The sequence below is a fragment of the Ursus americanus genome, chromosome 1 (genome assembly GCF_024610735.1).
Source record: "Ursus americanus isolate L20-20 chromosome 1, mUrsAme1.1.p, whole genome shotgun sequence".
In the NCBI taxonomy this organism is placed as follows: domain Eukaryota; kingdom Metazoa; phylum Chordata; class Mammalia; order Carnivora; family Ursidae; genus Ursus; species Ursus americanus.
Window position 1 is genome coordinate 52,424,968 of NC_142127.1, and position 26,613 is coordinate 52,451,580.

The window sequence follows — 26,613 nt, forward strand, 5'->3', positions numbered from 1 at the left end:
AATTCAAGGAAGAGCTAAGTTTCTGAATTGGTAACTTTAATAAATCTAATTTTTAAAAAAGTAATCCCTGAATAATGGTTTTTGTGCACAAATATATCATCAAGGGCTCCAAAAACCAGAAAACAAAAACTAAACATCACTGATAACGATATAATCTTAACTGCTGAAAAACATAAGTAATGGTCTTAGAAAGGTAAGAAGACTTTTGATGATCACCAGAACCACTTGCAAGAAAAACCTCAAGATTTAAGACCGTATCTGCTGAATTTTTTACTACCTAAGAAATGTTTGTTAAATAAATAACAATAGAAAGAAATAACTGCTAAATGAGGCTGAAGCAAAAAAACATGAATCAAACTACAAAAACCAAACTATTTTCAGGTTATTTCCTAATGTTGATAGATTGGTTTTATACTTACAATACATATATAATAAGTACAGTTGATGATGACATACAAGCACTGAAAATTCTTCAAAACAAAAAAAAGATTTTTTATTTATCTGACAGAGAGAGACACAGCGAGAGAGGGAACACAAGCAGGGGGAGTGGGAGAGGGAGAAGCAGGCTTCCCGCTGAGCAGGGAACCCAATGCGGGGCTTGAGCCCAAGACCGTGGGATCATGACCTGAGCCGAAGGCAGACACTTAATGACTGAGCCACCCAGGCGCCCCTAGCACTGAAAATTCTTAAACAGATAGTCAACAATGTTCATTTTATGTTATTAAGATAGGGAAAACAGACTAGCAATATTTGATAAAAATATAAAACTAGGGGCATCCGGTGGCTCAGTCAGTTAAGCATCTGCCTTAGGCTCACATCATGACCCCAGGGTCCTGGGATCAAGCCCCATGTCAGGCTCCCTGCTTCTCCCTCTCCCTCTGCCTGCTGCTCTCCCTGCTGTTCTCTCTCTCTCTGTCAAATATTAAAAAAAAAAAAAAAAAATATATATATATATATATACACACACACACACACACACACAAACATATATATATGAAGCCAATGGTGAAATGTGCAATAATTTCTGTACTACAACAACCAAAAAACCCCAATTAATCAGAATTCCCTTAGCATTCCAGGCAATTGATATTTTGTTACCAGTTCATGTTACCTGGATAGAATAGCAGTATCTATTTTCACAAATGAGCCCAACAGGTATGATATACTAGAAAATGGAAACACAGGACAATCAAATATACCAAAGGTGGTAAGTTCCCAAACCACAACATAATTAAAATAGAAGTAAGATAAAAAGAAAGCCTCCAGATATTTGGAAATTATACAACATACTTCTAAATAACCCATAGCTCAAAGAAGAAATCACAAAGGAAATCAGAAGATAAATGATAATGAAAATATAGCATATCAAGATTAATGAATAGAAAGAAATTTATAGCTTTAAATGCCTATATGGGGGGGCACGTGGGTGGCACAGTCATTAAGCGTCTGCCTTCGGCTCAGGGCGTGATTCCAGCGTTCTGGGATCGAGCCCCACATCAGGCTCCTCTGCTAGGAGCCTGCTTCTTCCTCTCCCACTCCCCCTGCTTATGTTCCCTCTCTCGCTGGCTGTCTCTGTCAAATAAATAAATAAAATCTCTAAAAAAAAAAATGCCTATATGGGAAAAGTGAAAGATTTAATCAATAATCTAAGCTTCCACTTTAAGCTGAAAAAACACAGGCAAATTAAACCCACTTAAGTAGAAGAAAGGAAGTACTAGAGATAAAAGTAGCAACCAATGATAGTACAAATATACCATTAAGAAAAATAAAGACAAGCTACAGACTAAGAGAAAATATTTGTAAGATATATGTAACAAAAATTTTGTATTTACTGTATCTAAAGAATTCATATAATATAAGAGACAACCCGATTTTATTTTATTTTTTAATTTTTAAAAAAGATTTATTTATTTATTTATTAGACAGAGAGAGACAGCCAGCGAGAGAGGGAACACAAGCAGGGGGAGTGGGAGAGGAAGAAGCAGGCTCCTAATGGAGGAGCCTGATGTGGGGCTCGATCCCGGAACGCCGGGATCACGCCCTGAGCCGAAGGCAGATGCTTAACGACTGCGCCACCCAGGCGCCCCACAACCCAATTTTAAAAATCAACAGAAGATATCACAAAAAGTGTCTCGCAAAATCAGAAACGCAAATTAAAACCATGAGATATTGCTACAAACTCCTAGAAGTGTCTACAATGAAAATGACAGACAAAACCAAATGTTGGCAAAAATGTGGGAACAACTGGAACTCCCATACTCTGCTTGTGAGAGTGCAGAACTTTGGCAAAGGGTCTGGCAGTTTCTTACAAAGTTAAATGTATAACTACCCCCTTACTCAGCAATTCTACTCTTCAGTAGATAGACCAAATGAAAATAAACATCCACAAAAAGAGTCATACAAAAATGTGCACAGCATCTTTGTTCACAAAGATCAATGCTGAAAACCATTCAAGTGTCCACCAATGAGAGAATGGATAAAGAAACTGTGGTATATTCGCACGATGGAATATTACTCAGCAAAAAAAGCAGCAAATTATGACATATTCAACAACCTGGATAAATCTCACAGACATATGGTTGGCTGGACACAAGAATATATATTGATTCCATCTGTATGAAATTCTAGAACTAATTGCTGGTGACAAAGATTAGAACAGCTGGGAAGGTGTACTGAGTGGAAAGGGAAATAAACTTTCTGGGCTGATGTTAATGTTCTATACCATGAGAGCGGTGTGAGTTACATTAATGCACTTATTTATTTATTTTTAAAGATTTTATTTATTTATTTGACAAAGAGAGACAGCCAGCGAGAGAGGGAACACAAGCAGGGGGAGTGGGAGAGGAAGAAGCAGGCTCCCAGCGGAAGAGCCCAATGTGGGGCTCGATCCCAGAACGCCAGGATCACGCCCTGAGCTGAAGGCAGACGCTTAACGACTGTGGCACTCAGGCACCCCCCATTAATGCACTTATATATCAACGTTAAGATTGGTTCATTTCAATGTATATAAATTTTTACATTAAGAAAGGCCTATTAAAAAATAACTGAATTGGGTAGGGAATGGTCTGAGGGATAGATAAAGCAAGAATGGCAGTTATGTTGCTAATAATTGAAGCTGGTGATGGGTACATGGAGGTTCATTATACCATAACTGTTTACTTTGTATATGTTTGAGATTTTCCATAATGAAAAGTTAGAAAGAAAAAAAAAGGAAATAGACTAATTTCTGAGTCTTTTTATTTAATTAAAACAGGACAATCTTATTTACTACCCCAATTAAAATAGTCAATCACCTAAATATGGTTATTTTACATTAGCAAAATTCTAATAATAAATTTAATTGGATTGTTAAATTTAAGTGGGGCAATCTATGACTCCCCATGCCTTCAACCAATGATTGTTTTCCATATATAAATTTATTAAAGTTATAGCTTTGATTTTTTTTCTAATATACAAGCACACAAAACACTTTTATTCTTGTTAATTTCCTGGTGACCGAAAAGAAAAAGTTATTCAAGGAAGTATTAAATTTAATAGTTTCTACAAATATGGCCTACTCTTCTTATAGCCAAAAGTATTTCTTTAATTCAAAAGGAACAAATCAGATTTAATTTGTTAGGAAAAAAAGTCCACTGAATATGTAAAAGTATTTTTAGATGCAGTGTACAACTAACTGCAATTTTTACTAGTACAGTATGTTTAAAGTAGGAAGTGTAAAAAACATTCCCAACGAAGCTTTTTTGCTATCAAGTGAAGAGGATTTATCTTAATATTTCCAGAGCTTTGAGCTAAACATGTTGTTATGCAAAAAAAAATTCCCTCTTGGATTTTCAAAAGTTCTCTCCCCACAATCAATAACCAGCTAATTTTTATACTCCTCAACCACTGTTCGTTCAGATGGTGTATTAAGTTTTATTGCTAAAGTCATCACATACCAATTTCAGATTGATTATTTGCTATAATGGAGAATAGAGGTAAAAAACTTAAAGTTTGACAACATATAATGGTTTTCAAACGTACACATTTATATTGTTAGTATAGTGCCTCGCACAGAACTTGAATAACAGGTGTCTTATAACTATGTACTGATTTTCTAAGGATGCAGTCACCAACTGATGTTAAGAAGCCCTGAAGTGTGTGAGGCTATAGAAGGGAGAATTACGTGGATATTAAGGGGGGGGGGGGAGGCAGTAGCAGTTTTAAGGTTTTTTACCAAGGAATTTAGCACGTTTATGGAATCTGGGTTAAGAGAAACTCTAGAAATCAAAGTTTAATCCTTTTATTTTACAGATAAGGAAACTGAGTCTCCTCAAAGTTAAAGTGGCTTGATTAAGGGTAGTGAATAGTAGAGTTAGGATTAAAATTGAAACACATGTCTCCTGACTCCTAATCTACAGCTTACCCCTTAAACAATACTAATTTCTTAGTGTCAAAATACAACTCAAAAATATAGTTTTTCTTTATATGTTATGTGTAACATTTGCTAACTTGTATACCATTTCAGAATTCTTGTTAACTCTGTTCTACTAATTTGTGTCACTGTTTATAAAACCATCTATACTGCCTTCAGATGAAGACATCTAGTTTCAGCTGTAATATTCCTAGCCACCACCAGGAGGAGATTTGTTTAAAGAACTACAGCCAAAAACCTGACAAACCAATGACAAGAACTAGAACTTTACTGCCAAATCCATCCATTTATTTTAAAGTACCACTAACTAGTCATTATGCTAATGGAAACTGCTCCAAATTTCCTGGTTCTTCTATAGTGTGATACATTCCATAATTTTATAAAATGTGATCTATATTGTACATCTGAAGCAGGCTTTAATGGAAAAACTAATTCAAAACAGGCTCAAGAAATGTGCAGAACAAGTAAGATCTTGCTTACCATTTTTGCTTCTGACTGTACTGGTTGAGGGGAGGAAGGACCTGGAATTCCTGGAACACTAGGCACCATGGTGACTGGTCGAACAAGCTATGTAAAATATATTGAAAAATAATTGCTAGAGAATATATTCAAAATGATTGTGCCATATCTGCACAATGGCTATAAAAATTTGAGAGTTCAGAACTGGAAAACTGTAAATCCGTATGATCTTCTGTCCTGATTTATCCTTTAAAACTTGTCAATTTCTGAGGCACTTGCCCCTCTAGTCTTTAATTTTCACAAATTTTTTAATGGTTACTTCTTTTATAGGATCCATAATATTCAAAATAATTGATGCAAAATTTCCCAAGATCTGTCCCACTGACATTTTGGATGTGAAAGGAAAAAATGTCAAAACTTGTGACAATTAGGCATACAAATAACTTCACAATGAATTTTGCTCTTCTAAAATATATATATATGCAATTTCTAAAATATATAAATAAAGGTCCATTGATATAATATCTTATATAATGACAAAGAAAGAACCTGGTTACCCCTAATAATTTCTCTAAAAATAATAATCTGGACCAGATTTTTTCATTTTTTAAAAAACCTAATATTAACATTGAATAATTGGTTATTATATAGCTAAAGTATCTCTCCTCTTTCATTTCCCTTTTTTCCATCACATTTACATTTAACAAGATAACCATCTAATCTCAAATACAAGGGCAAGAATGTTTCCCCCTTGACATGGAACACTACATTAAAAACTAATGATGTACTGTATGGTGACTAACATAACATAATAAAAAAAAAAAAAGAAAAGAATGTTTCCCCCTTCAAAAATATCCTAGAAAAGAGGAAGTAGTCACCTAATATCCGAATCCTTATAAAGTCACTCAATGCACTGTGAACAACAAAGTTCTGTCTGAAGATGATACATCATTATCTTATACTTATTCCAATCAATGCTAATTTTCAATACTTAGGTTACTTGGAAGACTGTGTTAATAAAAAGTAAATATTTCACATTAATTTTAATAATTTTCCTGGGCATATAATCTCATCACAGTGTTAGAAGTTACTGTAAGTAGACTTCTAAAAATAATTCTTAAAAGCTACACAATAAATGATTATATTTCATGGATCAGAAATATCTATCTATAAGGTAAAAAAAGAAACTTTTTATTATACAAAAGAGTATTAGGGCTTGGGTGAGATTTCTAGGAAGATACAGACCCGAAAGTGTTATGTTGAAATTACTCAGGTGAAAATAAAAATAATGTATTTTGGAAAAATTGTGTTAGGTGTTTTAAAAAAGTGATCCTAATGATAAAAACCTGAACACAGAAGATACAATTAGAGAGTTTGAATAAAACTGTTTTATGAAAAATGAGAAAAGTAAAAAAGTGTTATTTCGAACTTATTCAAAAGAATGTCCTTTTAAATATTCACTGAATTATTAAGTATTACAAGTAGATGTTTAACTTGTCTGTGACTTGCAAAATTTATATATTTAACATGCTTCTTAAGAAACTTCCCTTTCAGATCTAATATCCTGATTTATCTTTCAAAATGGTCAATTTCTCAGAGACATTTGCAGAGCAAAGTGAACAACTATCTACTGTTTTAGAGTGTTTAGATTTTCACATGCCTGGCCAGCAAAGGAATTCTGTAAAACCAACCTGACCATAAAAGTTCACAAGACTGTTCTTATAAACAATTTCTTCAATAATCAAAATATGGAGTTACTGGACATGTGTTCTAGTATAAATATCTTCCTAAAGAACAGAAATCTCTGTTAATATTTGAATTCTACAAATCTAGTCAAATTGAAATGTATTAAATAGGATTAAATTTCTTAATTTTAATGATACAAGGAAAAAATTTTTGGAGGATGAAAAAACATTTTCTAACCAATTATGTTTGCCTTTAATAAAGAGATGAGTAAATACTACTAACCACTAATAAGTTTTTTGTTTGAATCAGTTTCATAAACCAATCAAGAAGCCTTAGGTGTATTTTCTGATTACAAAGATCAGTTTTGCTATGAAGAAAAGATTTAAAGAGTCTGAATCTCAAACTTACTGGGACTGCAGCTGGAACATGCACATTAGAACTCGTAATTGATGCAGGAATAGCAACAGGCATGGTCTGTCCATTAGGGAGATGCAATAGAAGAGGAAATGGGCCTGGTACAGGACTAAGAAAAACAGAAGGAAAATTAAAGATAAGAAATCCTTATTAGTCATCTCTAAAAATATGAGGGTATTTTTACTCCTATTATCATATTTTAAAATACATTTCCTAACCACTGCAAAACAAATTGCAAAATTTTACTATTTTTAATTGCATCTTAAATGCATAATGTATAAAGCAGTGTGGAAAAACAACAGATGAAAAAATACAAAAAGTTATGGATTTATTTGGGACAATCTCCAATGTTGAATGAGAAAAATTCTTATCAGAAGCTCCTGAGGGGCACCTGACTGGCTCAGTTGGTGGAACATGCGACTCTCGATCATGGAGTTATGAGTATAAGCCCCACCCTGGGCAAAGAAATTACTTAAAAAATAAAATCTTAAGAAAAAAAAAAGTTTGAGAGATACGCATAAGAACTGAAAGAAATATCATCTGATGGAGTAATTTTATGTATTTTGTGTGAAATAGCATGAAAATAAGAGACCACCTTAAATTCACATTCAATGTCGATTTGTTTTTAAAATTAAGTTTTAGTTGGGGTGCCTGGGTGGCTCAGTTGGTTAAGCGTGTGACTCTTAGATTTTGGTTCAGGTCATAATCTCAGGGTTGAGAGACTGAGCCTCATGTTAGGCGCCATGCAGAACGTGGAGCCCACTTAAGATTCTCTCTTCCTCTCCCCCCCCAATTAAATTTTAGATATTTATTTTCTAATCTATAATATTAAGAAAAAAAAACAACCCAAGTACTTTTTAAAAGCATGCAGAATATGATTAAGACACACACACAACTAAGGTCACATGTGAATAATTAAATGCCTGCAGAAAAATTTTGACAAGAAAAACTTAATTCATAAACAGTTCAATGACAGGCCCAAATCATCACTTACACAATTGGCCTGTTAGAGGATGGTGCCTGGGTGATTACAGTACTTGAGGTTGGTGAAGGTACTGCTTGCTGAATAATTACACTTGAGTCGGAACTTGTAAGCAGCACATTGGGAACCTGTAATGATGCTGGACGAACGATAGCTGATGTGGGCTGTGCAGTTTGTGCCAATGGTACCTCCTATTTAATAATGAGGCAGAGAAAGGGTAGGATTTAAAAATGTAGGTCAATCCATGTACCTCAGAGTGAATAGAATGTAACAAACTTCTAAATGCATCTACAGAATAACATCTTCCCCCAAAGTAAATTCATGTCCAAAGTCATTTAAAAGAAAATTTTGGAAGTAGCTATAAAGTTTCAAATGCAATGTTCATATTTTAATTTAAAAACATCCGAGTTTTTTTGTTTTTGTTTTTTTTCAGTACAACTTGTTTTCCTATCAATCCAGAAATAGGCTGGGCAACTTGGCTATGATTCCATGAGAACTTCTGTAAAAAGTAAAAATATAATCCATTCTCATGGAATTGTAGAGCTTAAAATTTAGGAGAGACTGCCTAGTCCTACTCCATCATTATACTGTAAAAAGAGGAAACAGGTCCAGAGAGACTGGGTTTATGGTTGATACAAATTCAGTAATAGAAATGGTTAAAAAAAATTTTAACACAATACAAATGTTTACTAATCTCAGGTAGCTACCACCCCCCACTACAAATAATTTCTCAATGTCAAAAGGCCAAGTAATACTGATTAATATCCCGAATGTAAAATAAATAATTATTAGAGTGAAATCTTTCCAAATTAAAGGAAAACACAGATTGTGTGAGTTAGCCAGTACCTTAAAGATGGTCTTTTCCCCAGTTTTACAGGTTAGGAAGAGATTAAGGGCTTTACCTAGAACTTCTTAACTAGCTAGGGTAAAAACTGAGTCTACTGTGTTCTTTGAATTGGTCTCTATGCTGCTTTTTATCAAAATCTTATTAACCTACCTAGGAAGAAAGATCAACTAGTACTATTGGAACTTCACTTGTTCAACAAGTTTAAGAATTTATAGTATGCCCTCAAGGGCTACTGGGAAGAGACAATAAATATGAAAAACAAGAAAATTTCAGATAGTAATATGTTATAGAGTAATAGTACAACATAATAAATCATGAAAGATTAACTGAGGGAAGGAAAAACTTAGAATATTTGATGAACATACCAGAGTGGCATAGGTGAAGGCTGGATGGGTAGACAAGCTCAGATCTATGAGGCCTTATAAAAGGAGTATTAGTTATCTTTTTTTAAGATTTATGTATTTGAAAGAGAGAGAGAGAGAAAGATAGAGTGTGTGCGTTGAGCACGGAGTCCAACGTGGGGCTCGATCCCACAACTCTGAGATCATGACCTGAGCCACAACCAAGAGTCGGACACCCAAGAGACTGCCACCCAGGCACCCTGAGGAGTATTAGTTATCTTAAATGTAATGGCAAACCACTGAAGGATTTTAAGCAGGAAAGTGATTATAATGTATTAGAAACAAAGGCATCTACAGAAAATTGGAGATGGAAGTAGAAAGTCCAGTTAGAAGATAACTGTTAATAATCCACATAAAAAATGATGTTGGCTTGGAGTAAAGTGGTGCCACTGAAGACTGAAGAAGATAAATTAAGGATATTTCAGGAGGTATGTCTGATAAGATTCGCTGTTGCTTTGCTGTAAAGAAAAAGAAGGGGGGTGCGCCTGGGTGGCTCAGTCGGTTGAGTGTCTGACTTTGGCTTAGGTCATGGTCCTAGGGTCCTGAGATCAAATCCTGCCTCAGGCTCCCTGCTCAGCGGGGAGTCTGCTTGTTCCTCTCCCTCTGCTCCCCCCCACTTGTGCACTCTAAGAAATAAATAAAATCTTTTAAAAAAAAGAAAGAAAAAGAAGGAATTAAGGATTCTTCACTTGAGCAACTAGATGGGATGGAAAGAAAATTTACTGAGCTAGGGAAAGAATCAAGAGCTCTGACTTAGATATGTTAAGATGCTTATTAGACATAGAAAGGGAAATGTCAAGATGGGAGTTGGAGATGAATATGGAAATTCAGGAGATATCTTGGTTGATATAAGTTTGAGAATCATCAGCATGTAGTTGGTTTTTAAAGTTATGAGATCACCTAAGAAGAAAAAGTGGGAAAGAGAAGTAAAGGAGGCCCAGAACAGACTTTTACAACTTGGCGTGACTATACCCTGCCCAGGGGAAGGCTAAAGACAGGAATGCTGGAAGAAGGATTACCCTTGAAAGATGCTAAAGCAGCAGTGAAGAGGGAAAAACGAGTGTGAAGGAACTAGAAAGATCTTTAGAAAAAAAGATATTTATATTACAGAGTTAATAGCATTTCCTATAACTGATAATTTGGAAACAATCTTTATGTCTGAAGAGAACAGGATAATTAGATACATTAAAATAATGATAAAGTACAACCATTAAAAATTAGTATTTTTCAAATCTTCTAATGACATGGGAAAGCATTCATTAGTGCTAAATGTCTAAAGCACAATATAAAAGTAAACTAGGATTGGGTGCCTGGCTGGCTCAGTTGGTAGAGTATTTGACTCTTGATCTTGGGGTCATAAGTTCAAGACCCATATTGGGTGAACAGCTTACTTTAAAAAAAAATTAAAAAATTTTTGTTTTAAATTAAAAAATACGGGTGCCTTGGTGGCTCAGTCAGTTAAGGGTCTGCCTTTGGCTCAGGTCATGATCCCAGGGTCCTGGGATCTAGCCCCGCATCGGGCTCCCTGCTGAGCAGAGATTCTGCTCCTCCCTCTTCCTCTGCCCCTCCCCTATATCTCTCTCCCCCTCTCTCTCTCCCCTTCTCTTAAAAAAAAGATAAAAAGAGGGGCGCCTGGGTGGCACAGCGGTTGAGCATCTGCCTTTGGCTCAGGGCGTGATCCCGGCATTCCGGGATCGAGCCCCACATCAGGCTCCTCCGCTATGAGCCTGCTTCTTCCTCTCCCACTCCCCCTGCTTGTGTTCCCTCTCTTGCTGGCTGTCTCCATCTCTGTCAAATAAATAAATAAATAAATAAAAATTTAAAAAAAATAAAAAAAAAAAAAAGAAAGAAAGAAATACCCACAATAATGGTTACTCAATACACACTATAGCCCAGGGGGGTCCCAAGTTACCAAGGTATTCAAGATCCAGGAATGAGGCCCTAAACCACCTACAAAAGGCTTTAGTAAGAAAGTTATCATCATCATCTTAGTTGACAGTTATCAAAGTTCCATTGCCAAGAATGAGTAACTATTCCTTTAGCCCTTGAAAAAAGCCTAACTAACCTTGGTTCAAGCAATTTTTAGAAGAAAAAGCTGTCACTATATAAAAGCAGCAAAGAATAAAACAGCAAAATCCAGAAAAATTAAATTCACTTTATAAATTTATGTAGCCTTAAAAAAATAAGTTTTATCTAAAATGACTGTTCTCTCCTATAATTTTTCTGTGTGTAATAAAAAGTCAATTATCTAATAAAGATGACATCTTCTTTCCCTGAAATTTCTATGAGCATTCACAGGCTTTCACATATAAGACTATTACAACCTGATACTCAATTATGTACAACTTATTACATTAACATTCTAGGTAAATCAAATATTAAACTTTACTTGGGGTGCTGTTTTTTTACACTAAGTTTGTGTTTCTACCAAAAATATAAATTTCTAACCTTTTCATCACTGGTAGTAGACTCTGGGTGAGGTAAAGGACTATCCTGGTGAGTTGTTTCTACAACAGAGGGCTCCTCAATTTTGCTTCTTATGATGGGTGTTGCAAGAGGGGATAAATCTAGAGGCATCTAAAATACAAACGTTAAAAAAAATGTCAGAAGTTTAAAAAAATGCCAAGCAGTGTATCTAAAATAAGAAAGCAAGAAGTGTAAGCTATTACTACCGTTTTGTTAGAAATACTCTTTTAATTTCATGGTTAACAACATACTTTTTTAATGTCGTCTTCTGAGGCTTTCTTGAATTCATTCTCAAATGGACTTGCCAACTCATTAAACAAACCCACTTCTTCACAGTTTTTCAAGAATCTTGTTGGTGTTGGGGTCTGATCTGAAATAAATGTCAAGAAGCAATCATATAGATTTAAATATCATGCAGGACCCTAAAATATAGCTAGTAAGTTAACAAATTAGCAGGACTGGTTCAGTCAGCTGTTAATTCTCTCTTTGGAAAGACCTCTTCCTTTAAAGCAAACAAAATTTGGTTAAGTTTTGTTGCAGTTCAAGATATTTCCTCCAACTTTATGAACCATAAAAGTATGAAAAAAGTTCTTCTTGTTCCTTAGTCCAGACCTTCTCTTAGTAGAATGACGTAAGCATCTTCTACTCAGAGATCAACTATTATCATTATTTAAGGCAATAAGAGTTTTTAAAAATTTACATTATTAAAAATTATTACTGTTTAAAATACATGCAGTTTGGGGAAAACTAGGGCAAGAGCATGTATATTCATTTACTTTAGCTTGGACCTTCCACTAGTGTTCATAATCTATTATGAAAGCAAGCTTAAGATAAAACAGAATTTTTAGTAGGTAGACCAAAATACTATAAGGAAGAAAAAGAAGGTTAAAATAAGAGCCCTAAAACAAAAACAACCCAAAACAAAACCCTCCTTTATCACTATCCACAGAAGCCAATTTTCTATTTTAATACATTTTTCAAGCTTGGAACAAGGGGCTATATAAGAGCTACATATTTATGGAATGTTCTACCTTAATTTCTAGGCAGTAGAGGAATAGTCAACTCTACTTTCTCACAACATGAAATATTTTAACTATACTCGAATAAGTACTCATGCTATGTGCATTAACACATGTACTGGTTATGGAATAAATACTAGTTAAGGACCATGTTGAATGAAAAACAGTATTTGTATGGATTTTGCCTATTTGTCTTATTATTTTCTAGGCTATTTACTCATATTGACCAGAGCTGGTGGCACGTTGAAATTCTATTCACATTTTACGTATTTTGGGGTATCAAGTTACAGGTTTTATCAGGAATCTAGTCTAGGTTAAATAAAAGTATAAGGATGACTCCTGGTTTAAGATTTTATAAAATTAAAATTATATATTTGTTAAATATTGTGTCCCCAGAATTGGCATTACTTATTGTTTCATCTTTGTCCCACGTGTATCTAGAGTACTAATATGCTTACTACATATAAATATATTTAATACTAAAATGACCTACATGTCATACACATTAGATATAATGTAAGCCTATCTCAAACACTACCAGCATTATCTAAATTACTAAAGGGACTCTCTTGTGTCATCAATTTACCTATTAGTCTAAAACATACATACCCACTAACCCTCAAAAGACTTCTGAAATCGTATTACAGCAAGGGCTCAGAGTACACATATCAACTTAAGTCCATTATAGCTGAATTAGTAAACTGAATATAAATTTGTGTCCTCTGTTCACAATCAAAGGCTTTATCTCAGCTCAACAAAAGGCTCCTAATGCGTGGTAAAGGGAGAGAAAAATCTTAAAAATAAAATACATATGCATAAAACACTATTATCAGTGATTTCTGGAATGATTAGGTGTGAGAAAAGAAAAGTCAGTACAGGCACAATTGTTTAAACATGCAGTGGCTTATGGCTACTGATCATCAAATATATACTACACACATCATGCATTAAACTTACACAGTAATGCTAAACTACTAATTTCAACATGTAGTAAAAAATGGTCAAGTGCTATGTTTGAATGTGTTCTGTTTTTCTACTGTTATAAAGGTAAACCACTAGGAAATTTCTAGAAACAAATCTCAAAACATTTTGAGCTGAAAAGTTAAATATTGGTCTAGGACAATAAGTTTCAGACAAGCAAAGACCTCTCATGCCTTAGAGAGCGAACTGTCCAGGTTGTTGTTATTTTGTTTGACTACTTTTTTGGGTTCCAGGTCTTAATATATGATGTACAATATTCTCAAGAAGTGCATATCTCACTCTTCTCTGCTTCCTTTTACTTATGGAACTAAAGAAATGCTCAACATGTTCTTTCATTTTTCCTAAATATTTTTGACAAATTACCAACTTTTTGTTAACTCAAATTTTTTCATTACAAAAATTATGATACTGAAAGTACAGGAAAAACCAACTGCCTCATTATCTCTCCAAAGCCTTGCATATGATAAATTTAATCTGTATGTTGGGTAATAATTTCAAAATACTAATAATATTCATATTTCCGCATTAATCCCAGACTGACAAATAGTATAACTCAAACTTCAAAAGAGAAAAAGAATAATTTAGGGTTGGTTTTGAATACTTATGGGACTCTGTGGTTATGACCTGAAATTTATATAAATATGTTAAGCTTTATATAAAACTTTGTTTTCTTGTAACAATACTCATAAAATATACAAAATGCAGTAAAACTATGCATATTATGTGTGTGTTCCTATACACAGATGTGTGTACATATATATTTAAATACCAAAAAAGGGGCAGCTAATACAGCATGAAATGACAATAAAACAATGCATGAATTTTCTCTTTTCACATACTGTGAAAGATAATCATCTGCTTATGTGAAACTGTATATGTTCATAGGATCAAAACACACGAAAAAAGCATTGACTGAATTTAGTCCCCATTCTTGACAGTATTTTTACTAACACAGATGTTTTAGTCCCAAAAGAAATATAAACAAAATTCTAGTGAACAAGTCTGCTAATTGATCTTTCTCCAACAGGAGGAGCCTTGATCATTTCCTATCTTCCCACAGCATTGCAAACCAGGTGTAAAAAGCAAAAAGAAACATTGAGTAAACATCACATTAGTTCAATTATCAATTAAATGTAAACTTTGGAGATGCTATAAATGCTCCCAGGGTTCTAATTAACTTCCACAAAACACTGAAATCTACATTTGAAAACCACACAGAAAAGTGAAATGAATGGTCAGAAGGAAACATGGAAATGTAATGGGTAAAATACATGTTGCCAACATTTACTGTAAATGAAGTAATTGGAATATCACCAGACTATATTATTTACAGAGAATACACAAAAATTGTGCACATTCCAGGTGAAATATGTATATAAGCTATTAATAAAAGCATATACTAACCAGCCACAATGACACTGTCATTACGTGCTGGACCAAATTTCAGTGTCATCTCATGTTTATGTTTATGGACAGCCAAATGATCCTCGTTGGTAAAACGCTGTGGCAAAAAGTTTTAAAATATAGTTAAGATTTTCAATTTGATCAAATAAGTAAAATGATAAGGAAATTCATTTCCACAACATGTAAAACCACCATTAACAATGAAATAGTTTGTTAACTATAAAAGAATCTATTGTTAGTATAGATTAACATACAAGACTTCATATAATTATAGAAAACCCATTACCCAAGAATAAGCAATACTGATGTATCATTAAGTCACATAAATCATTTGAGAGCATTTAAAAATAAAATCTGAGGCAAAGAAACTTCATATAAATTTCATTTGGACACTAAAAACAGACCACTATTGATTTTTTTTTGCCACATCATAGTAGAAATATGTATTCCATGGTTCAGTGACTTTTGAAGAAAGTACTGTATTTACACAGACTTCAGGTTACTTACCACTTTTAAAATGAGAATTCTCATAAAAATATTACCCCTGGACAAATTAAGTAGTAAATCAGGTTCTTTATGTTACCACATTAAAAAGGAATGCTTTTTTAAAAATCCAACAAAGATACAGCAACCAATGCAACAAAGCAGTTCATTTTAAAATAATGTCTGACATCGACCTTAATGAAGATGCTCCTTATCAAGCAACAATTTTAACTGAAAATAAGGAGCACTTACATTTTGTTATTTCAGAGCAAAAATTATAAAATGCCAAATTAGGACATATAAACTCTCTACCCTACCCCCTTATAAATGGGGATGCTAAAATTATATATATTTGAACGTAGTTCCCCTGAACTATCAAAATGGGGTACCTGGGTGGCTCAGTTGGTTAAGCATCTGACTCTTGATTTCAGCTCACATCATGATCTTAGGGTCATGAGACTGAGCCCCTGTCATGGGGGCTCATGTTCAGTGGGAAGTCCACTTGAGATTCTCTCTTTCCCCCCACTCCTCCCCCAGCTCATGCGTGGGTTTTAAAATAAAAAAATTTTTTTAAAAACACCAGATTCCTTCTCTTATAGAAATATTACTCCTGGACAAATTAAGTAAATCAGGTTCTTTATGTTACCATATTTAAAAAAATGCTTCTTGTAATCCAGCAAAGAAAGAACAATCAATATGATAAAAAAGCAGTTCATTATAAAATAATCCAGTTCTTTCCCACCCAAGTACTATCTTCCTATTGCTTTATCATTATAAGAATCCTTCCCAAATTTGGAGGAAGAAGTAGTTGTCTTTTAATAGACTGCTAAATAACAGCTCTTAGTTAATGAACATATGTGCAGAGTTTATAGACTAATGTAGGCATTACTTATTTTCCATTAGAGTTTTAAATATATGTGTATTATATTCCACACTAAAAGTATCTAAAAGCAAGATTCACTTTATGAACAAAGAACCTAACAATGTAGTTTCTCCATGAAGGTAATAATTAAATACTTGTGAATAAATGCATTTTGGTAGAGGTCATAATTAAGAGATAAGAATCTGGAAAGTTATCACCTAGGAATTTATTCTACAATTATTCTCTGCTTGGACTGGTTTGACCATAAATATCCAAACCAAAGAGCAACCACATATAGAATTGTACAAACTGTACAAAACGTGAAAATGGTAACAAGATTGATCCTGAGTGAAAAGGAACAGCTAAAAGGACCCTAAAAAAACGTTTAGGATCATGTGAATACTAAAAGGGGGACTGCAAGAAATATGTATTTACAAAGTTTCATATATGCTCTATAGACCAAACTTATCAAAATGTTATTAAGAGATTTTTGATCATATATTATTGATGTACATGGATAAAATACACTGAAACTGGAACACAAGAATAGATGAGTTTAACCTTAGCTATCACCTGAAATAATTTATTTCCCTCTAACAAGAAACTTAAAAAAAAAAAATCTCAAAGGCCATCTTGTCAAAAGGCAGTCACCAGGAAAAGATATACATACATACATACATATATTAATGTATTATATATATTTATATATATATAATGAATGAATAAAATTTTTTCCACAAATGCTTATAAAATAGCTACTACCACATGCTAAAATTTTCTGCAGAATCTATCTGAATTGCTTTCTGAGCCAAATTAAAAAGTTCATTTTAAAAATAAGTTTTGTAAAAAAAAATAAAAAAATAAAAATAAGTTTTGTAGAATAATTATGATACTAGTAGTAATAACAATATATTAAATATATTAAATTCATAATATTTTTCTTCCAGACAATTTACAGCACAACTCCAATGCAAAAGATACACTATTTTGTTAAACAACAACACCTTGAGCATACAGCTGAATAAACAATTGAAAAGGCAGTCAAGAAAGGTAGGATGGATAACCACCTCTTATAAAGTTAAAAAGGAAGGGTAACATGACAAATGGAAGGGAGGTAAACCAATTGCTTTTATAATGAATTTAAGCTCTGATATCTGAGAAATCTATGTTTCTAAAGCTTAAACACTCACACAACTAACTTCCTAAGAAGTCAGTCATTCTGCATTTAATACATACATTCACATCCATGATATAGATTTTTTTTCCTATTTAACAGATTAAATAGGTACAACTAAGTTATAAAGCCATAAGGCCAATAGCTCATCTTACTGCTTCTTTTACTAATTTGAAGGAATCTATTCAACATCAGAAAGTTACACACACACACATTTACACACCTCCAGTGGAACTTTAGACTAAATAAAATGAATCTTTATCTCCTTTGTAAAACAGCTTATAATGTATAAACATTCTACGTAAGAAATACTTTTCAATGAAAGCATCACCAAAAGCAAAGATATTAAATAAAATAGAAGAGCTCTTATGTTAAACTTTCACTAAATTATCTCACTTTGTCTCTTTCACCAAATTCAATGGAACATCACTCTAAGACAAATGCGATTAACAGAACTCTTTCTGTGAAATACCTAATAGTGACTGAGGCACATAAAAACATTTTTTTTTTTAAGATTTTTTATTTATTTATTCGACAGAGATAGAGACAGCCAGCGAGAGAGGGAACACAAGCAGGGGGAGTGGGAGAGGAAGAAGCAGGCTCATAGAGGAGGAGCCTGACGTGGGGCTCGAACCCGGAACGCCGGGATCACGCCCTGAGCCGAAGGCAGACGCTTTAACCGCTGTGCCACCCAGGCGCCCCCATAAAAACATTTTTAATAGTAAGAGAAACCAGTTAAAATTCTTTGCATTGATTTCTACAGGTCTCTCTCCAAAATAACATTATCAACAAAATATATTTTAAAAAATTTTTAATTTGAAAATTTAAGTGCATTAAAGCTAAAATTCAAATTTGGAATAATATCAATATTTATGACAAAAAATAACTTGTACCACCACCACCAAATTGGTGCTTCTAAAATCAATTCTTATTTGAATTTTTGATTTCCTAGGAAATACTATTCTCAAAAAATTCTGGGAAGTGTAGTTTTTTTAGCTTTCTTGAATTTATATAAAAATGAATATCTAATGTATCTCCAAAATATATGTCAAATCAGTCTATATCTCTATATTGTCCACTATTAGCACCTAGACAAAGCCACCATTATCTCTCACCTGACAGCTGTCAGTCTCTACTGCCTGTTTCCACTCTTAGCTCAGTAATGGCTTTTCAGTGCTCTGTGAATAAAGCCCAAACACCTTATCACAGTCTACAAAGCCCTATAAGGTATGGACTCTTTTATTCTACCTGACAGAATCTCTTACTCTTATCCTTGTTGGTCACTATATGCTCCACCCACAATAGTCATCCTTCTGTTTTTAAACACACCCAAACCCATTCCCTCCTTTGAAACTTTCTATTTGTTGTTCCTTCGGTTTGAAAAACTTCCTCCAGAGGTCTGCTCCTACATTTTCATGTCTTAATTCAAATGTCACCTTATCAGAGAGGCATTCCCTGACAAAGCTATCTAAGCAGCACCAACCCTGGTAACTTCCTATCTTTACCCTGGTTCAACATCTTTAGATATATCATTGAAAACTAAGATCATAATGAGATACCACTACATCCTCACCATAATGACTAAAATTAAAAGACTATCCAGAACAATCTCAAAAAGGAGAACTAAATTGGTGAACTTACCTTACCTGACTAGAAGCATTACTGTAAAGCTAGAGTAATCAAGACATTGTGGTACTAGCATAAAAGTTGACAAGACTGATGAAAGAGTAGAGGGCTGAGAAACAGACCTACACTTACACAGTAATTTGATTTTCAATAAAGGAGCTGAAGCAAATTAATGGAGAAAGAAAAATCTTTTCAACAATAGATGCTGGAATATCTGAAAAACCACATGTAAAAAAGTGAGCTTCAAGTCCTACCTCGCACCAGTATATACATACACAAAAAGTAAGTCAAGATGAAACAGAGGCCTAAATGGAAAAACAAGCTTTCAGAGAAAACAAAGGAGAATGCCTTTGTGACTTAAAGGTAGGCAAAGATTTCTTAGACAAGTCACAGAAAGCAACAACCATAAAAGAGAAAAAATTAATACATTAGACTTCATTAAAATTAGAAAGATCTGTTGATCAAAAGCTTTTTTTTAAAAAATATTTTATTTATTTATTTGACAGAGAGAGAGACAACAAGCGAGAGAGAGAACACAAGCAGGGGGAGTGGGAGAGGAAGAAGCAGGCTCCCAGCGGGAAAGCCTGATGTGGGGCTCAATCCCAGAATCCAGGGATCACGCCCTGAGCCAAAGGCAGACGCTTAACAACGACCAAGCCACCCAGGCGCTCCAATCAAAAGCTTTTATCATGAAAATTAAGATGCAAACCACAGACCTGGAGAAACTATTTGACAATGGACTGGTATCCAGGATATATAAAGAACTCCTACGAGTTAATAATTAAAAGAAAGACAATCTGACTTTTAAAAACAGCAAAAGATTTGAAATGTCACAAAAAATAATGTAAATGATCAATAAGCACATGAACGAGTGCTCATCTTTTCATCAAAAAATGCAAATCAAAACCACGTGATATATCAGTATACACGCAATGAAAATGGCTAAAATTAGAAGACTGACAACACCAAATGTAGACAAAGATATGGCACAACAAGACTCATACACTCATGGTGGAAATGTAAAGCGATGCATCCATTTTGGAAAACAGTTTGGTGATTTCTTCAAAAACAAATATCTATCTAACATATGATCCCACCATTTCATTCCTATGCATTTACCCAAGAGAAAAAAAGCATGCATCCATACCAAAGACTTGTCTACAAAAAAATCATACTGGCTTTATTTGTAATAAATAAAAACTGGAAATAAGCCAAATGTCCACAATTGTATAATAATGAAATATTATTCCTCAATGAAAAGGGTTAACAACTGGTCACATAACATGGGGAAGTCGCAAATTAATTATAAGGAAAAAAAGATGCCAGACCAAAGTACATACTGTATGACTCCATTTATATAAAACTCTAGAAAATGCAAACTAATCTATAGGGACATATGGCAGAGTAGTGTTTTACAAAGGCAGGAGCAATAACAACTGGGCATGACAAAACTTTTGGGGTGATGGGTATGTTCTCTATCTTAATTATGGTGATGGTTTTATGAGCATATATACATTAAAACATGAAATTGTACATTATAAGTATGTGCAGTTTACTGTATATCAATTATACCTCAATTTAAAACGTCAACTAGAGAAAACAAGTATGAACCAATGAACTACTAATACTTATTTATGATTTACAGTTTGTATATACTTAAGTAGTCTGTAATTTGTCTACACATTAAATTTATTCTTTCATTTCTTGGTGTCTATAGTCATTTTAAAGTTAGAATTATTATAACAGCAATATATTAATAATTTAATGGCCTGTTAAAAACACTGAAATATTATTTTTTGATACAATGTGGAAAGATTATTTTCTGAAAATGCTTTCATACATGCTCTGAAGATGTTAGACTTAGGTACATTAAGAACATTAATGCATTAGTGACACTGTCAGAGGTAAACATTAGTTAATTTCATAAAAGTTCAGCAAGTAAAATAATTTTCAAGCAAGATAATGAATAGCTGATTTCTAATTAAGCAATTTATAATGATTTTCAAACAATAATGGTCAAATGAAGATACCGGTAGGCCCTGGATTTTGTCTAGGTATCCACCTTTCCATTACAAGACTTCTAACGTTTTTTCCATATTAGATAGTGTTTTTAAAAATTCAAATATACTAATGAGGAAAAAGAATTTCTTCCCAAAATTTTTCTGGGTTACTTACATTCTAACTCCAAAATTTTACAAAAAATTGTAGGTGAATCCTTTTAATGACAACATAAACTTTCACCAGTGTTTTAATAAATATGAATATACAAAATGATCTAAAGTAATTTATATATTACCTGGCCACATCCAGGGGCAGTGCATAGAAAGGGTTTGTCATCACTCATATTCCACAGGTCCTTGTATTGCCTATAATAAAACATTAAGCAATGGCTTAGTGTTTTACAGTACAGATCTTTATTTATTTTTAAAGATTTATTTATTTATTTTTGAGAGAGAGAAAGAGAGAGAGAGAGGGAGTACGTGCACAAGCAGAGGGAGGGCAGAAGAAGCAGACTTCCAGATGAGCAGGGAGCCTGATGAGGGGACTCGATCCCAGGACCCTGGGATCATGACCTGAGATGAAGGCAGATGCTTAACCGACTGAGCGACTCAGACACCCCTACAGTACAGATATTTAAATAAAGAATAATTTTAAATGTAATATTATATGATTTTCACTAAACTTACTACCTTTCTCTTTAAGTGTGAAATTAAATACTTTTACTGACATTTTAGCCCTATTTCCCTTCAATCTTTTTTTTTTTTTTAAGGTTTTATTTATTTATTTGACAGAGACAGCCAACGAGAGAGGGAACACAAGCAGGGGGAGTGGGAGAGGAAGAAGCAGGCTCCCAAGGGAGAAGCCCGAAGCGGGCTTGATCAGAGAACGCTGGTATCACGCCCTGAGCCGAAGGCAGACGCTTAATGACTGAGCCACCCAGGCGCTACCCCCCAATCTTTTTATGAGTAGACACATACATGTAACACGCAGATTTTACACTATAGAAAAAAAAAAGGTTAGGAACCGTGGTCTATCAGGCTAAATCTTTCCTGTCCAATAGTTTAAGTGAATAAAAAATGAAATAATTAGAAAATCACCATTTTAATGCCCAATTAAATAATGGATCTAGGCCACATGATAAAACCATTAGGAAAAAAGGTGATGGGAACTTTATAATGAACTCACAGGTCAATCTTAAATTAACATCACTAAGAGTGGGACAATTAGACATTATGTGCCACCTGATATGATACAATAGAAAGCATGAGAAGTACTCTTGGGCGGGGATGTGGGAGGGTACAGTGTGTGAGTGTGTGAGAGTGAGTGAGTGTGTGTGTGTGTGTGTGTGTGTAGAGTATGCGGAGTCAAACCTGAATTTAATCACTAGATTCAGCTATAGGAAATATAGGAAATACAGGAGAAACCTGTCAACACTACCTGGATGCAGCCAGCCAAATGCTATAGGACAAAGACCTGGTCACTTCAGCAAATAAGTGTGATGGAGAGCAAAAGGGAGAGGAGGTAGGTGGAAACTGTTACAGATTAAAGGAGATTTAATAAATATACTAATCAGGGGTGCCTGGGTGACTCAGTTGGTTATGCGGCTGCCTTTGACTCAGGTCATGAATCCAGGATCCTGGGATCGAGCCGTGTCAGGCTCCCTGCTCAGCAGGGATGTCTGCTCTCCCTCTCCCTCTGTCCCTCCCTGCCGCTCGTGCGCGCCCTCGCTCTAATAAATAAATAAAATCTTTAAAAAAAAATAAACATACTAACCAAATGTAAATCCTTTTTGGATCCTGATTTGAACAAAATAACTATAAAAAGAAACTTCTGAGTTAAGATTATTTTCCTATATTTGTTTTAGATCCCAATCATTCTTTCCAAAAACTTATAGGTCTTAAATTTTGCCTTGGCTTTCTTTCTATAAAATTATATATAACAACCATATTTGACTCAATTAAAAGTCTGGAAACATTGTTCCTTTTTCAACAATGTTTCCCAAAGCATTTTCAACAGGGATGACAAGAGCTATTACAGAAAAAAGGTATGTAATCAAACAGATTTGGTAAATGATGGAGTACTTTTTCTTTTGTAGGACTGTTCAGAGCCTTTAATATGTTCAAGTGAAATGACTAGAGGAGCACCTAGAATATGGCATTTTTGCCACATCCATTTGCTATATTCAAAACGCTTTTTCACAGAACATCTCATGGGACTAGTATTATTTGGAACTCTAGAAATCAAACCCTAAAATATGTTTATGTTTGTCATAGTTAAGTGTATTTTGGTGTTCTATTCGATAATTTAAAGACATAACAGGGGGTGCCTGGGTAGCTCAGTAGGTTGAGCGTCTGTCTTTGGCTCAGGTCATGAACTTGGGGTCCTGGGATCAGGCCCCGAGTCGGGCCCCCTGCTCAGCAAGGAGTCTGCTTCTCTGTCTCCTTCTGACCCTTCCCCTGTTCATGCTCTCTCTCTCAAATAAATACATAAAGTCTTAAAAAAAAAAAAAAAAGACATAATAGGACTAGCAGCTAAACTAATATACTGGATAAGTGTTTTGTTTTTGTTTTTAATTATCAAAAAAATACTGAAATATTTATCAAGAAATAACTGAAAATTTTTATAATCTAAAATATGAAAAATGGTAAACATACCAAATACTGCATACATACCTGGCAGAATTCACATGTAACTTGAATTTCATAAGTTGAACAACTTATCACGTCCTCTTTTTCATGGCAAAGATACTGAAAAACAAAGTGGTTTCACACTGTTAAAAATAGTTTTGAAACACTACCTGAAATACAGGAAATAAAAACACCTGAATAATTTTACTCTTTGTAACACTACTGTCAACCTCAAACCCTGTCACTCTTAAGAATCTTCATAAGAGGTAAGAATACTGCTCCTATAATATGAGCACCCATATAAATGCCTTAAACATAGGTATGTATATATCCAACTCCATCACAGAGGGTAAAAGAAGAAAAAACATTTAATTCAGCCCTTAGGGCTGTGGTTGAAAGGCAGCTATTAAAAGAGTAAAACTCCTGACTTTGGAAGTCTGATGAGAAAGAAGAGATGTAGCATTTTAGAATATCGATTTGGATTTTTTTTTTTAAGATTTTATTTATTTATTTGACAGAGAGAGACAGCCAGAGAGAGAGAGGGAACACAAGCAGGGGGAGTGGGAGAGGAAGAAGCAGGCTCCCAGCAGAGGAGCCTGATGCGGGGATCGATCCCATAATGCCAGGATCACGCCCTGAGCCGAAGGCAGACGCTTAACAACTGAGCCACCCAGGCGCCCCTATTTGGAAAGTTTTTAACTTCTTAAAATGTAGTCAGAGGTGATCAAGTTCTCAGCCTAATTCATCAAAATTCTATTTGTCCCGTAATATAGTTGATCTATATAAGCATCTCCCTCTTCCACAGCCTTATAACTTATTTATTTGATATTAGGTTTTTTTAAAGATGTATTTATTTATTTTAGACAGGGCAGGGGGAAGGGGCAGAGGGAGACAATATCCAAGCAGACTCCCTCTGAGTGCAGAGTTGGACATGGGGCTTGATCTCATGACCCATGAGATCGGGAGCTGAGCCAAAACAGGCTCAGATGCTTAATTGACTGAGCCACCCATGCATCCCTGATGTTAGTTTAAGAACAAGTACGACATGCTGAAACTATCCAGGTCAGTGACCCATTTAAAAAACTCTGCTAGGGGCACCTGGCTGGCTCGGTCGGAAGAGCATGCGACTCTTGATCTCAGGGTTACAACTTCTAGCCCTACGTTGGGTGTGGAGATTACTAAAAAAATAATAATAATAAATAATTCTGCAAATACTTCATCTAACATTGACTGAAACTTCATCCAGTGGTGAAGAGTAACTATATGCTTATTCAAGTAAGACAGTGATACATAAAGAAAAAATTATTTTTTCATAATTTTGCTTATAAATGTGGTATCAAGAATGTCTTGCTCAAAAGAACTGGACAATTCCTGTGGGGAAATGTATAAACAGCCACAATTCTGAGTCATGGAGTTACGGTGATTTGGTATAGGAGGTAGGAAGAAGAAAGGTTTTTTTCTCCTGGTTTCCAGGCAAAACTTGTATCTGGTAGGGTTCTATTCCTCCATTCACACCCAACTTTACCATGCTGTCTGTGAGAAGACAGAAAAGAACACTAGAATAATTCAAAGGAAATCTATAAATGTTAAGCTTCTGTCATTACCCATAGAATGTGAGCTTAATGAGGGCAAGGAACTTATCTTTGGGTTAGCTACCTAAAACGTGCCTACCTCACAGTAGCATTTACTCATTAAATATTAAGGAATGAATAGTCATATGATATGAACAAGTCAAATAAGTTTAGGCTACCTCAAAAAACTCTTCTAAAACTAATAAGAAAATGCAGTTCATATTGGCTATGAAAAATCAAAGCAAAACTTAAATTCAGTTAAGTTCAAGAAACATTTAAACATTTAACATTTGTGCCAAGACACAAAGATGAAAAAACAGTCCCTGCGCTTGACAGACTTTTAGTCTAGCAGAAGAAAGAGGAATACAGAAATATAATTTCAACTCCTTTGGTAAGAATAAAAGTTAACACACTATAAGAATACACAGGTAGTGCAGGGACCAAACTGATAAGTTCCAGAAATGCTTTCTGAGGGAATTAGCCCCCTGTACCCTTTTCTCTCTCATCTTTTCCACTGTCCCCCCACTTCAACTGCCCTCTTTCTCTACAAAACAAGTTCCTTACCTACACATCAGCCTACTTCCTAGCCAACCAATAAAAATTCCCATTCCTGATTACTATTTTCTAAAACCTATCTGAGGTAGTTGTAAATACAACAGTTGAAGCACCTTGAGACATAAATGATGGTATTCGCTTTAGGAGGCTTAAATGCTATCTCTTTATTAAAATGAATCTCAAGCCTCTAATCTAGGCTTACCTCCCCTTTTTTTTTTAAATAAAGATTTTTTCTATTTGAAAGAGAGCACAAGTGGGGGGGGGGAGCAGAGGGAGAGGGAGAAGCAGACTCCTGCTGAGCGGGGAGCCTGATGCAGGGCTCCATCCCAGGAGCCTGGGATCATGACTCCTGGGATCATGACCTAAACGAAGGCAGCTTACCTAACTGAGCCACCCAGGTGCCCCTATCTCCCTTTTACAGCAACGTTGGAAATATGCTCACAGGGAAAGGAAGCTTTGTTCAACTCTAAGTTGTTAGAGAATTTGATGACTATAGAGAATTGTTAATATACTACACCACTCTCTGGCAAGCATCCAAACCTATACTGACAGGAGAGTCACTGTTATGAAAAATACATGAGGGTTCTAGACAAAATCTAAAAGTCCTTTGGTTTCTCTAATCTCAGTCTTAACTCTTCTTCTAA

At 34.5% G+C, this 26,613-nt stretch overlaps 1 protein-coding gene across 1 annotated transcript in view; it reads right to left on the bottom strand.

Annotated features, from left to right (window-relative positions):
* The window catches only part of ATF2 (activating transcription factor 2), an 88,846-nt gene that overhangs the window by 37,899 nt on the left and 24,334 nt on the right, over positions 1–26,613 (bottom strand). The window contains 8 exon segments of the mRNA XM_045800312.2: positions 4,892–4,978; positions 6,965–7,079; positions 7,965–8,143; positions 11,649–11,777; positions 11,918–12,036; positions 15,071–15,167; positions 21,512–21,581; positions 23,889–23,963. Of these exon segments, the coding sequence (XP_045656268.2) occupies positions 4,892–4,978; positions 6,965–7,079; positions 7,965–8,143; positions 11,649–11,777; positions 11,918–12,036; positions 15,071–15,167; positions 21,512–21,581; positions 23,889–23,920 (828 nt within the window). The 5' untranslated portion in view covers positions 23,921–23,963.